We start from the raw sequence: 15389 nt of genomic DNA on the forward strand, positions 1-15389 counted from the left end.
TTCTTCCACAAGAAATGAAATGCTGCTCCCTCCTGCCTTCACAAAGGTATACTATGGCTCTCATTAAAGCAGCTTCAAGGACTTTCGAGGACATTACATCAGCTGGATAATGAAACAGGGAGTCTTAAGAATGTGCATCAGGCAGCTTGTGCAATGTTAACACTAGGACAGAAAACACCTAAAGTGAGGTGCCTATTTGAGTAAGCCAGGTATAGTGAGGCTGAGGCCCCTCAGGAGTTTCTTGCCCTGAAAGAGAACCTCTGGACTGAGAGATTAACCTTATGGCAAATGGTCCCCTGCTTGGCAGCCTGTTCTGTGTGCTTCAGTGACATCTACTGAGGCGCCCATCTCTCCCCTTGGCGAGAAGTACATCCTTGAATGCTACAGTCTGATGGATCCTAATCTTCTGGGTGATGGAGCCCTTTGAGAATCTGATAAAAGATAGAAAAACACATTTAGATATAATGTTCATTGCCACAAGAAGAACATTTAAGGGTTTCTTTCTGCATAGAGCAATCTCCCCTGCCCCAAGTGTATGTATCAACAATTTGAAAGATGGGCAGGCAAAGCATGGCTTACCAGATAGCATTGGATTTAAACTCCCATCAGACCTAGATAACTGTGAAGGACACAGTCCAGAAACATTTCATGCCTCCCTTTCCAGTTTTAAAATAACAGATATAAGGAAGCCAGAGGATCGATCACAAGGGAGCCAGGTTAAAAAGCAATCCTAACAGGAATAGGGGATAGCAAACTTTTACATACTGTTGCCTCCCCTATTGCTCATGCTGGTATACTGGCATAGATGTGTCCAGGCAGCGAATGAACATAGAGACTGCAACCTGGGCAAGGGTGAAGGAGATTTCTCTAAGGATTATTCTTAGACTTTGCTTACCTAGAACAATAGATACATGGATCAATCAGAAAGGAAGGCGTGTGCAAATAAGCATGTTCCAATAGCTCCTAAGGACTACAGTTTAGCAATATGAGATAGAGGGTGCATCTACACTGTAGCAATAATACAGTTTGACACCACGTTAAGTACTGTAGCTCCATCCTGTTGAATCCTGGGATCTATAATTTTTCAAGGTCTTTAGCGTATCCATCCTATGCTTTTCTGCAGCTGCTTTAGAAACAAAGGACTGTATCACACAGGGAAAGTCGGGGGAGTTAAACAGCAACTTTCCCATGAAAAAATGAAATTGTGATTAATATTTTCACACACATCGCAATTAAACAGCCATTATCCCAGAGATAAACAGCAACAATCATTTATGGGATTTCCATGTAAATGATTTGCTGGTGTTTATTGCCTGTTTATTCCCAGGATAATGGCACTTTAATCCCGAAATCATGTGAAAATGTTAATCGCAGTTGCGGGATTTTCATGGGAAAATTTGAACCCCCAATTTTCCCCATGTGATAAAGTCCAAAGAGAAGATAGAATTGACTGCACTCATCTCTTTGGTCTACTAATGCTGCCTGGCACTGGGAGCTTGGCAGGGGAAAGATTCACAGGGAGCCGGAGCCCAATAGTTTTCCCCAGAGTTAATGCTCTGCATTTAGACTTGGCAACAACATGCAACACTCCCCATCTCCTGTTTTTTTAAAAAAAGCATCAGGGAGCTTTGAATGAGGTTTGAATGCCTTTGAATGAGGTTATATCCAGAGATTTGTGGAAAATTCAAACAGTGGCCTGTTACAGACAGGCCAAAATAAAGCTGCTTCGAGTCACTTTGGAGGTATGGTATTTCAATGATGCATGCGTCCTAAGAGTCCAAAAGCCGCACCAAAGCCACGCTCCAGTCCTAAGGACTGGAGTGCAGCTTTGGTGCAGCTTCCAGACTCTTAGGACTCATGTATCATTGAAATACCATACCTCCAAAGTGACTCGAAGCAGCTTTATTTTGGCCTGTCTGTAACAGGCCAGTGGCTTTTGGACTCAAGTCAGTCTACAACTGGCCCCCTACTAGCACTGTTCCTTTCAACTAGTGCTGAGTTGTATGTGCTACCAGCTCTTATTAAGACCAATGGGAAAAGAAACTCCCAAAGGTTTTTGGTTTGTATTATTGTGGCATACCCTCCAATTGTCCCAGTTCGGGAGTGACAGTCCTAATTTATCCTAATTTATCTGACTTTTTCAGCTGCTTTCAAAATGTCCCATTTTCTCTCTCCTCCTCCCACTTTTCCCTTGTCCTCAGTTTACTTCAATTGCTGCAGATTGAGTTCACAGTACAAAATTAGTTTGTACTCATCTAATTCAGCCGGGGGGGAGGGAGGAGAGGAAGGGCAGAATCAGGTAAAAACAAACTGCTGCAGGCTCTCCTAGTTTGTGTGCTCTTCCTCATTAATAACTATTGCCATCTTGACCATACTTTGATCTGTGAAATGTTGACAAATATGTCACTGTTTGACCTCAACAACCTTCAGCTTCAGTACTGCAGCCTCTCTCTGCCTGGGCAGCCAAGGACATTCCAGTCCCTGGGGACATACATCCTAACCCTTCTGCCCAAGGCACTCTCATGTACCCAGCAAAATCCCTTAGCTAGCATGGTCACTCAGCCAGCACCACAGCAGGCAAGCTGCCAGTGTATCTCTCAATTCAACTGTGCCATCAGCCTTTGCTTATACAGTGGTACCCCGGGATACGAATGCGCCGGGTTACGAATTTTTCGGGATACGAAAAAATCCCATAGGGATTTATTGCTTCGGCTTACGAAGGTTTCTTCGGGTTACGAAAAAACCGCGGCGCTATTTTCCGCCACCGGAGGGCAGCAGAGAGCTATTTTTCCATTAGCGCCTATGGGAATTCGGCTTACGAAGGTATTTCGGGTTACGAAATTAACCGCGGAACGAATTAATTTCGTAACCCGGGGTACCACTGTATACATGCATTCAGTGACTACTCATCACACTTGCAGCTCAAGGCCTGGCATGGCTGATAACACACTGCACGTCTTTTGACCAGGGCATCTGCTCAGCCAAACAATGGCAGCTGCCCTTCTTCGCACTCCAGCAGAGCTGTCTCTGAAGCTTGCGAAGTTTCCCCAGATCTAATCACTTACTAGATTATTCTGGGGATTCCTATTGCAGGGAAATTCCAAACTGTAAACATTAAGATAAAGTCCTTGTCTTTCAGAGCTCAAATTCTCAAATAGTCTTCCCATCCTAAAGTGAAACTTTGCAGAGGCAAGAGGACACAGTGAAATGACTACGAGCAAGAAACAGAACTCAGGGAAGCACTGCACTGGTAGGACCAGGTGTGATTCTATAGGTATCTCAAAAGAAACCCTTAATTTTCTTCTAGCGCAATGTTGTCATTAATATATTAGGTTCAGGGATAAAAAATGTTGCACTTTGAGAAAGAGTCATCAAGCAGAGCAAAATCTGCCTTGCACCCCCCCCCCCAAACAAATTGCCTTGCCACTATTAATAGGGACTCCATGTGTTGGGGGAAATAGCTCCAGTGCTATCTAGGATATGAGGGACATCCTGCCCTGCTGATCAAGGCAATCAGCAGATGCACACATACACATGCATACTCATGCATACATGAGTACTTACAGTATATGCAAATATACGTATCTATTGAGGCTGATTCACAGACATAGTGACAGACCTTGAGCAATCCTCACATGCTTAGTTCCTAATCAGCACACAAATGGGCCCGAATAAAGCTGCTTTGGGTCACTTTGGAGGTATGCTGTTTAAATGACACATACATCTTAAGAGGCCAGAAGCTGTGCCAAAGCTGTGCTCCAGTCCTTAGGACTAGAGTGTGGCTTTGGCATGGCTTCCAGCCTTTAAGAATGCATGCATCATTTAATAATAATAAATAATAAAAATTTTATTTTTATACCGCCCTTCCAAAGATCAGGGCGGTTAACAACAGGATAAAAACAATACAATACACATACATCAATACAATAAAAACAGAATAAAAACCCCATTAGCCGGTCTTCTTGCCAATACAGAGGAAGGGAGACCTATTAGGACTTTAATCGGGGAATGCAGCATGGAATAGGAAGGTTTTTAAATCCCTTCTAAATTGAGCCAGGGAGGTGGCCGAGCGGAGCAGCATACCTCCAAAGTGACCCAAAGTAGCTTTATTTTGGCCTGTCTGTTCAGGCCCATTTGTGTACTGATTAGGAACTAAGCATGTGAGGATTGCTCAAGGTCTGTCACTATGTCTGTGAATCAAGCACCGGATTGGGGCTGCAGCATGTGGTTGCTATGGCCCCGATCTGGCACTCAAAGGGGCAACATCACACCGCCCCTTTACAGCCACCTGTTTAGGACCTAAGTCAGGGGTAGGCAACCTTTTTGAGCTGGGGGCCGGGTTGCTGTCCCTCAGGCAACTGGGGGGCCGAAGCGAAAAAATAAATAATTAAATAATTTTTAAAAAATAAATAAATAAATAAATAAATAAACCGGGACAAATGTAGGACAACATTTTCAAATGGTGGACACTTTTTTTAAAAAAAAATGGAGGACACGCAAAAAAAATTGCTGACTTTTTAAAAAATGTTAATATAAATGCATGTTTCTGAAGCGTCTATAGACAATTGCCCCCTTTGCCCCTGCGCGCGAGAGGCCAAAGGCCCTGGCGGCAATCGGCGGCAGGACTGGGCTGGGGCTGGTCCCAAGGCCTCGCCTACCCCTGACCTAAGTAACTTCACATTCTTCCCAGGGGACACCAGTGAAAGGGTGTCAGTATTAGGCAACCATTATTTCTAATCCCAGTGTGGCATTCAGTTGTCTCAAGCAATCTGGCAGCCACAAAAGCATCACATCTTCCCCATTGTTACAATCATAACACACAGAGCAATATTTTATAAGAAAGGAAGTTAACACAGGAAGCTGTTTAATTATTTCAACAAGTGACCCTGTGAATCAGTCACTTTATGCATAAGGTGTCATTAAAAGGCAGCACATGTGTATAGGAAATCAGAGGGTGTCATTAGTGACATGCACTCACAACACCTCTCATTTCTTATTACAGTACCAATATACAGTATGTGCCCTTCCTCTTCAATAAGCATCTATGCACAGTTAGCAAAAATCTCAACTAAGAGGGTTCTTAGGCATGGGCCCATGGCTCTGTTTTAATTCCACAGTGTCACAAATCTATTCCTTCAATAGCATACACAAATTTGGACCCCAATCTTTTTAAGAAGCAAGAATGTGCCCCTAAACATTATGGGCTAAAAACTTTGGTCTGTATACTGTAAAATGAGTCTGCTTGTTGCACCAATTAACACATCCATGGATGGAGCAATTCTAAATAATGAACTGATTTATTGCATGCCTCCTTCTGTTTCTTTATGAACCTCTAATGGTACTGCACAATGATTCTCATCACCTTAATGTAAGCATGCTGGAAACCATGATAATTCAAACATTTCTATCTAGTATTTCAGAATAACATACCATGTAGCTAGCTGCCAGCGACATAGCTAATAGTGCTACACTAGGGCTATCAAACATAAGAATGAAACACATTTATAAATTATATTCCTTAATGGTTTTATGACTGTGCTGGTTGAAGGAAGTCTAGTCATTGTTGACATGCAATGTTGTTAATACAAAGCCATTAGTATGCATAGCACTTAAAATTGTTCGGGAGGATAGATTGCAGATGTAAAGCATTTACAATTGAAAATTCAGCAACAGGGAAAACATAAGAAGAATGCAAAGGGAGGGTAGAACTATTAAAAGTGAGGGTTTTTTTAAAATCCCAGAATCCATACTCCACTAGTCAGCATAGCCACTGGGGCCTTCTGTGTGTTGAAGTCCAAAAAGCAACTTTTCTAGTTCCAGAGAACAGAATAGATCATTATTTCAGATGCATGAGATTAGACCTGGTTATAGACAAAATTGTAGCAAGAAATAGGAACTAAGAGGTTGTGACAAAGACTTCATGGGCAAGATCAGAGGTAGAAGGAAGGGATGGATGCAGAGAGATGACATGACACAGGTGTTCTGGGAAGCAGTGCTACACTTCCAAGTAAGAAAAGGTAGGTTCTTGATACTACAGCACACGTCCAGATAATGAAGGGGATGAGGGTAATAGGGAGAGATCTTTTTGGGATGTAAGGGCAGAGATGCAAGGGAATGAAAAGTTGTAGAGGCCCTGCCTTGAAGCTAAGGATAAGAAGACTTGGATGGATCAAGGAGTGATCAGGAAGACAGTGTAGGGACTTAAGAAGGAGCATCACATGATGAAAGGAAGAAAGAAAGGTGAATTGTTTTGGCAGCAGAGCATTGAATACACATGACATCTAGTGGGGAACAAGGAGATGAAATTAATGATGAAAGATATTACAATACTCTAAACAAGAAATGACCAGGGCATGGACAGAGAGTCTCACCGTAAAAAGCAGATAGTACATAGCAAATGTTCATTCTAATAGCAAATAATTTATTCCCACAGAGAGACTAAAGCAAAGCAAAAAGGAAGACCCACTTTCATAAAGAGATGCTTTCCCTTATGCACATGCAAATCTTCTCTACAGAGAAGAGGTGGGGAAAGTGTGGGACACATGGAACTCAACACTTGCAGACTCCCAAATGTTACCTTGAACAGCAGCATTCTTCAAAACATATTTCCAATTGAAAACCTAGGTTAAGTTTGGCTCCAGATCAGCTGAACAAGAAACAGGCTACTGGCCATTTCAGAATGCAATCTACCACAGAGGCAAAACTTTCTCTTCCACTACTGCTGTCTACCCTTAATGTAGAGTTTATCAGAAAAATGGTGTGTGTGTGTATACACGTGTGTGTGTGTGTGTGTTTGTGTATGTGTACAAACAGCATGCACTTCAGTGATCGATATCAGGTCCTTAAAACACAGGTTTCCATATATGGACCTCCAAGAAATTAGGAGATGTTGATGTTTTCAGCTACCATGAAAGATGAATGATGACTGTCATTTCAGTGGAACAGCCATAGAGGATACTGATTTACCAAATATGAAAGTAAAACAAAAAGAAACCACGAGTTAAACACAAAAGTAAATTAGAACATCAACAGACTCATGTGGCTTTTGTCCACTGTATAACAACACAAGATTGAAAATTAGGCTACCCAAATAAATTTAAAGGACAGAAAATAGATTACTACACAAAATTGATCCTTATTAGATTTGTAAACAATATACCTTACATCAGAGGGTTTAGGTTTTATTTATTTTTTATGACCACTTGCTTTGTTTGTACTTTCTACAAGCATATGTCTGATTTTTGCCATTTCAGGATTATTTTGCTTCAACAATTAAGACACTGTCAGAGGTAAAGAAAGAGTAAGCTCAGAATTGGGTATAACAGCTGATTTCCACATAAGTGGAACAAAAATACAGAATAGCAAAGTGAATCCTCAACTGTGCCTGTGTCACAGATACAATGGCGAAACTTGTAACAGGTCTTGAGGGAATAGGCCTTTCACAGACAATGAAGGCATGGTCTGGAATTTTAACACAGCAAACACCCATCAGAGAGGAGAAGCATAAGGCAAGCCAGGTGGACAGCTTGCCAAGGTGTGGATATCTATAAAATGTTTGAATTCACAAGGCACATTTGGAATAATTAATCTGCCAAATCTCACAGAGCTACAATATATACAGTCTGGTTTTAATTAGCTATTTGCCCTTTAGAGCTCAATTCTATAGGGGGAAGACCACAGCTGAGAGAAGATTATTAGTTCTGACAGCAGAGTGAGACAATCTGATTTACTTGGCTGTTCTGAAAAACAGGAGAAGCATAGCTTATTAGAATGTGTGTACAGATGTTTAAATCAGTCTACAGCAACATACTGCTGGACCAAGAGGATAATGGCAGTTTGCTTACTTTGGCTCAAGCAAGTGGAACATTTTACAGTTCCTAAGTGATATACAGAGAAAAATACTGTCAGAGGATACTCTCAGTTGACTACATCAACTGAGGCAGATTTATTCAAGATATGGTCCTTATGATGACCACTAACAAGAAGTCTATTATTCATAAGTAATTTATCAGGCCTATTTGTATCTTTCACATCAGGAATAGGAGCCAAGCCATAAGAGAGACTTGTTTTAATAGTTCATAATCAGCCATTCTTTGTCCCCCCCCCCCCCCCCCCCCACCCTTGCCCCCCCCCTACAGATACTCAAAAGGACCCCTATTATTTTGACAAACACATACATGAGCCAAAAGAAAAGAACTGATGTTGCATCTACTTTGCAAAGAGTGATTCTCTGCTCAAATGGATTCCTGTTAAATATTTAACCAGCCAGCAAACTGATGTCTATCTTTTCATCCATGATCTTGTAAATATGTATAATTATTCTAACTCAAAAATATTACATTACCAAATTCAACACTATTTTAATGTTCTAATGTATCATGCTTGACCTGCCCAACTTGCACTTAGGAACATGCTCCTACAAACTTAATTCTGTTCTATCACAATTAGTTTCAGCCTGAAAAGCTGTTAAGACAGGGATTCCAAACCTGGGGCACAAGATAGAATTTCAGTGGGTGTGTAACCAAGGGTCCGTTTAGGGGAATTTTATTATTATTATTATTAGTTCAAATATTGCAAGAGGAGGGCCTGCTACGACGGCCCTTGCAGAATTGTCTCCCGCTGTGTATACGGAGTAGGCCAGGGGATTCCAATAAATAGAGCTGAGACAGACTTTAATAACTAGATGTCTAATTTATTGAAATAGGGGAAACACATTCGCTGCACATACACACACACACACATGCATACAAGGCTCAGGAAAAGCAGGGGTTAGCATGGAATAGGATTTTAGGCATCACTGGGGTGTAGGGTTGCCATAAGTCAGGACCTCCAAACCGGGACAAATGTAGGACAAATGTAGGACAAATTTTTCAGATATAGGACACATTTTTAAAAAATGGAGGACACACGAAAAAATTGATTTTTGTTTTTAAAAAAATGTTAATCTAAATGCCTGTTTCTTAGGCATGATCAAAATGGAGGACATTTGGGCATTATTTCTAGACAGATGTCAGAAATGGACTTCCCTTTCTGGCAAAACACCCCCAACCTCCATTCCAAAACACACACAACAGCACATTTGGGCATTTCACATGGCTTTACTGAACATGGCAATCTCTTGCATCAGAGGCTTATTCCATAACCAAACCCCTTGGGTTTAACACTTACCATGGTTTAACATGGCTATGCCAATTGAACATGTCAAGGTGGTTTCACCATTCTTGCACCAAGTGTACTTCTCAGAAGTGTGCGTCAAGGGACTTTGGTTTTTCTTCACTGCGCATGAGTTTGTAAAAATCACAGCAATTTACATTGTCCAGGCCTCAGAACCAAAATCACACAGAAAGGCACTTTGGAAAGTCACACTCTCTCAGCTTCTGAAACAGTGCATGCATGCCTCTCAAGCTGACCCACTCATATCATCTTCATCATCATCATCACCACCACACTATCATTGTCAAAGTAAGGGAGACTTGTTAGCATTAAAAGCACACACACACACACCAAACCCCCCCCACCTTGAGGCCTCTCTGGCCACTCACTCCTTCCCCTCCTCTTTTTCCTCCTCCTCCTCCTCCTCCTCCTCCTCCTTCTTCTCCTTCTCCCCCTCCTCCATTCGCCTGGGGGCTGGGGTGGACGGGGCGGAGGAGGAGGGTGGCGCGCGGCTGCGCGCAGGAGGCCAAGCGCCTCCAGCTTCGCCTCCTCTGCGCGGCCTGCTGGAGAAGGGGCAGAGGAGGAGGCGGTGAGTGGCGCGGCCGTGCGGAGAGGCAAAGGCGGACAGAGCCAGCACCTCTTGCACGCGGGCACGCCACCCTCCCTACCTCCCCGCGTGGGCACGCCACCTTCCCCCACCTCCTCCGCCCCCTCTTCTCCTCCTCCCCGCGCGCGAGAGGCACTGGCTCCGTCCGCCTTTGCCTCTATGCTGCGGGCAGGTGGGGAGGAGGAGAAGAGGGGGAGGAGGAGGCGGGGGAAGGTGGCGCGCCCGCGCAGGGAGATAGGGAGAGTGGCGCCTCATCTGCCCAAGGCAGGCCTCGCTGTCCTCCTCTTCCTCCCTGCCTCCCTAAGGCGGAGGAGGAGGGCAGCGAGGCCTTCAGGCCGCAGCGACTTGGCTGCAACCGGAGGGGTCCCGGTTTTTGGGCTGCACCCGTGCCGGGAGGGGCCCAGGGGGCCCCAAAACGGGAAATACACGGGTGCAGCTGGGTTATGGCAAGCCTACTGGGGTGATATGTACAGTGGTGCCTCGGGTTACGAAAATAATTCGTTCCGCCGCCGCTTTCGTAACCCGAAAAGCATTCGCAAGCCGAAATGCCATAGGCGCTAATGGGGAAAAGCCGCGATTTCGTGCGAAAAAGCGCCGAAAAGCACCAAAATTTTCTTCGTAACCCGAAATAACCTTCGTAACCCGGAACAGTTATGTCCTATGGGATTTTTTCGTAATCCCGGAAATTTCGTAACGTGGGTATTTCGTATCCCGGGGTACCACTGTACCAGAATGTAGACTCCCTTCAGAAATCCAAATGGAATATGATGAGGATGGCATGAGGCTCAGCCATGAAATGACTGGCCAGGAGCCAGGTCAGAGTTCAAGGGAACAGAGCTTCCCCCTGAAATCCAGACTGGCCCAGTGAACAGGCCCATTGCTGGCAAAGGTAATTACTTTCTTTTCACCTGGATGTCCCTGTCTGATTGTCTTAGTGGTCTTAAACTGCTTGGAAAACAGACTCGAGGAGGGGGCAAGAGTCTCAGGGAAGGCAAACATTTGCTCTTCCTGGTCCTATGATAATCCTTTTATGCGACTCCCTGGACTATCTAGATATGATAATGAAGGTGCCCTTAGGTGGGGTGTGTACATGCCTCCTCGCTTTGCTCTTAATGGCGGACAGGCTACTAGAGTTCATCTAGGGGTCATTAAGGGCTATCATGTATACCAAAATTTATATGAAGCAGCATGGGTAACAGGTGCAACAAAGATATTTGTATGAATCTGGATTATTTTTTCTTTTATTTTTTTGTCAGTCAAAATCTAGGAATTGCCTGAATCCACAGGTAGATCTGTTGAGCGCATTCAGCAAGAAAATTCCACGGGACTTGGTTGCCTTGGCCTGTTACAGACTGCCAAAATAAAGCTGCTTCAGATCTCTTTGGAGGTATGCTGTTTAAATGATGCATGCGTCCTAAGAATCCGGAAGCTGCACCAAAGCTGCACTCCAGTGCTTAGGAATAGAGTGTGGCTTTGGCGCGACCTCCAGACTCTTAGGACCCACGCATCATTTAAACAGCATACCTCCAAAGAGACCCGAAGCAGCTTTATTTTAGCAGTCTGTAACAGGCCCATATTCTGTCAAATAATTAAATGATACCTCTGTAATATCATCTTCATCTGTTCCTACTGTTTTCCACTTTACTGAGCTTTATTGTATTTTCCAGTGAGTCACCTCATCTTATGATATGTCTAAAGCACAATAGCTTCAGTTTAGTCATTTTGGCTTCTGTTGAGAGTTTAGGTTTAATTTGTTCTTGGACAGATTTATTGGATGGGGATAGCAGTCCATCGTACCCACAGAAATCTCTTCCAGCACCACATTACAAATGAGTTGATTTTGTTCCTCATTGATTTATGTCTCTGTGTTGTGTGCTTTCAAGTAGTTCCTGACTTACGGCAACCCTAAGGCAAGATTTCTTGGCAAGATTTGTTTAGATAGGGTTCTGCCATTGCTTTCCTGTGAGGATGAGTGAGTGTGAGTTGTTCTTGGTCAACCAGTGGGTTTCCATGGCTGAGTGGGGATTCAGACCCTGGTCTGCAGTATCATGTCCAATGCTCAAACCACTACACCATACAGGCTCTCCCTTAATTTATTTGTTGTTATTATTGTTGTTATGTGCCTTCAAGTCATTTCCGACTTATGGTGACAATAACACAATTCCTCAGTTACAGAATTTACTCAGTAACAAAAAAGATTATACCACGGTAAGTGGAGGATTCATATGACTTAATGTTCCCAAGCAGGTGTATGGAAAGAATAAAATCTTCAATACACACACCAGGCCTGACACACATAGGTTTCACCTGGATTACAGATGAAGACTTGCCAGCAGAGCATCTATAATGATGAAGTTGTACTTGGGCCACCTGCTGGTTGGCACTGCTCTCCCCTGGTGGGAAAGTGTGTATGTTGCATTCTAGGGCTGCCAATCACCAATAGGATCACCATGAACACAGAAAACAAAATATTAGAAACATTAATGAATCAGGTGCTAGAAAGTCTCCTTGGAAAAAAAAATCTTGTTATATCTTCAAAAAGACATGGAATCTTCTGTCATCCTCTTTCTGGCATATTAGCAACTCAACTCGCCCCTGCAAAATCCAAACATCTGTATGGGTATATTAAGTCTACATTAAAATGGACTCTGGATCCAGTGCAGCAGTTGCCATTCCTACCTCAGGGCTCATTCACATTACAAAAAAAATCGGTTCTGAAACCGATTCAATCACGTGAAGTTCCTACTCACCCCGAATCTCACACAAGCGAATCCGGAGCTTGCACACCCGTTCCGTGGTAAATGGCCCCTAGCGCGGGTCTTTTGAAATCGGCGCAAATACTGTTTCTTTTTAAAAAACCCGGGTCCTGGGAATGAGAACTTTGGCCTCGATCACGATCGAGGCAAATTGAGGGAGGGATTTAGGTCAGAGGGTGGGCAAAGGGCAAGGCATTTCCTCCCCTCATCGGAGGGGAGGGGGAGGAGGAAAGAGCCCTGGGCAGAAGGGAGCAAGGGAAGGCATTCTTTAGGAGCCTCTTTTCCCTGCATCCCCTGCCCAAAGCCCTCTGTCGCTGGGCATTCCTTCCCTTGCAGGAGGAAAAAATCAGGTCATGAACGGAGCTCATGTCAGGGCAACCCCCCCCCCTTTCAAATTCAAACAATTTTTTTTAGCAAACATGCGCATTGTTCTATTCCAGAATGTATGTTTATTTTTAACAATTTTTTTGAGCGAAAACATGTTATATTCCAGAGGCAGATGGAGCCAGGCTTGCACTTGCTTTCTGCAGAGGGAGAAGCTACAAATGTTGCAAACAATCAATGTTACATTTTAACCAATTTTTTTTTGAGCAAATATGCGAATGATTTGTCTTCTTGAGCAGATACAGCAAGGGAAGCAAAGGGAAAGCTAATGTTGCTTTTAAAAACATTTTAAAAAATGCATGGCAATCCCATCCTTTGCCTGGGACAGGGGCAGATCTGACCCAAAAGCCCACAGGTTTATAAAAAAAAAGAGAGAGAGAGAGGCATCTCTCTCCCTGCTTCAGCCGCTGAAACCCCTGTGCCTGGCTCTTTAAAAAGGGAGGACACTTCCCCCGATGCCCTGCAAACGTCACCATGACGATAGCTTGATTGGCAGCGGCCAATCTACAGAATGCATTCGATTTCTGTCAAAATGCATTCGATTTCAATTTGTAGTGGGCACTTGCTAACGGAGCGATTCGGGGGAGGGGCATCCGGATCATCCCAGTTCCCTCCATGTCTTTTACCCCAGTATGAATGGGGCCTCAGTTAACATAACCTCTGACAAATAAGCTCCTTTTTACAAGGTTCTTTTATTCCTGGTCAGCTCTTCCTTTCCCTTCATTTTCTGTGTAGCTAGAAGGTTTCTTTAAATAGAAGCATCAGCATTGGAAGGATGGTGGATGGAGGAACACATACTTTCAGTGTCAGATTTCTGCAGCTTGTCTATAGTAAACAACACAATAAAGCTTAAGCTGGGAAAGAGCAGGATTCTACGCCACTTGATTCTCTGATAGTTGTACATGCCTGACTATAACAGGAAAGAGCCTTCTGAATCTCTTACTGCGCATGCTTTAACACCTAAATACAGAAAAAGAGAGAGAAGGTAAGCCTGCCTTACCAACTCCCCCAGCATGATAAGAATAGCCTAGATCTATAGCCACCAAAATGGAAGTCATAAGAAAAATGGAGGCTGGTGAAAGAAAAAGTCATCCTTGGCTGCATTTTGGAAGAAGCTTTCAACTGGCCTCTAAAAGACTGAAAATGGCCTCTAAAAAACTGACTTTTTAAAAAGACTTTGATGATTTGGTTGTTTCATTTCACATATTCATACTGTTAATTTGAAAAAAAAATGTTTGCTGAAACATGCTGAATTCTTGCTATTTGTGGTGTAGGACTCTATTCCCATCCTTTGCATGTTGTTTCTGCCTCTGGTACCAAATTTGCTTTTAAAGAAGTCATGTTCAAGAACACATCAACTTCTTTAACTGAGATATACCTGCATTAAGGCCATCACCAACAAACTGTAATCACCAGAGGAAATCCCATGTAAGCCAAGAGTTTAGGGTTCTGAGCATCTACCTACTACTTCACGCAGGAGGTGGAAGCCTCACTATTCAGAAACTGAGGGTGATGTGGAGTTGTGAACTGATACACAGTAGTCATTGCATCATGATTTCCACAGAGAGAGTATATGAGTTGGCCTACTCATCCAGGATGGAAAACTGTGATGAAGCAGCCAAAGCATCCATAGTCATCTGGTGTTTTTCCATGTGAACATGGCTGCAAATGTTTAATGCTTCTTATTGAAATGGAAGCATGTAAGAGAGAATTAGTGCACAGTTGTGCAAAAGATATCCTTTCCTGGAAATGGAAGTGAAAATGCTTGAACTCATTATTCCTCCTGACTACACTGTTGCTTGCCTAATTCACAGATTTGGGGGGGGGGTGTCAAGTGGAGTCAAGAAAGAAGTCAAGTAGAGTCAAGAAATTGACCAGATTTGATTATACTTGCAGTTTTCGATTTGTCAGGGCTGTGTCTGTGCAGTCTTCCATCATAAACATTTTCACTAATTTATTTATTTATTCTGACAGTGAAACTTGGGGTTTTCTGAACTTCTGTAATATGTGCAGAACAGAGGAACCCTAGACAAGTAGGCATGGGAAGCAGTTTTGTTTTCAATTTCTTGCATCAGTTCTAGAGAAATTTTAGGAAATCCCCTTACAGTAGTTGCTCTATCAAGAGGAAGTCCCTCCTCCAGGGAAAAAAAAACTTCCCAAAAAGTTCCATACCAAGAAATGGGGCTGTAAAAATGTGGGAACTTGTGCATAGCCGAGCTTTTCTATAAGCTACTGTAGTCCCCTTTAAAAAATGTTCCTTCTGCAATTTAATTGTGATGCCCACTCTGTTGGCCCTTCTACAATACATTGTTGTAATGTTATGATACTATTTTAACTGCCATGGCAATATCCTATGTAATCCTTGGGTTCGTACTTTAGGGAGAGGCATTTAGACTTCTCAGCCAGACTGCTCTGGTACCCCAACAAACTACAAACCCTAGGATTTCATAGGATGTAACCGTGGCAATTGAAGTGGAATCATACCACTA

The 15389-nt window shown here is 43.2% G+C and overlaps 1 protein-coding gene across 1 annotated transcript in view; it reads right to left on the reverse strand.

Annotated features, from left to right (window-relative positions):
- Positions 1-288: 288 nt before the first annotated feature.
- The window catches only part of IKBKE (inhibitor of nuclear factor kappa B kinase subunit epsilon), an 86000-nt gene continuing 70899 nt past the window's right edge, over positions 289-15389 (reverse strand). The window contains exon 22 of the mRNA XM_042463241.1: positions 289-431. Coding sequence (XP_042319175.1) covers positions 323-431 — 109 coding nt within the window. The 3' untranslated portion in view covers positions 289-322. The remainder of the gene's footprint in view (positions 432-15389) is intronic.

This window comes from Sceloporus undulatus, chromosome 4 (assembly GCF_019175285.1).
Source record: "Sceloporus undulatus isolate JIND9_A2432 ecotype Alabama chromosome 4, SceUnd_v1.1, whole genome shotgun sequence".
Classification (NCBI taxonomy): Eukaryota; Metazoa; Chordata; class Lepidosauria; order Squamata; family Phrynosomatidae; genus Sceloporus; species Sceloporus undulatus.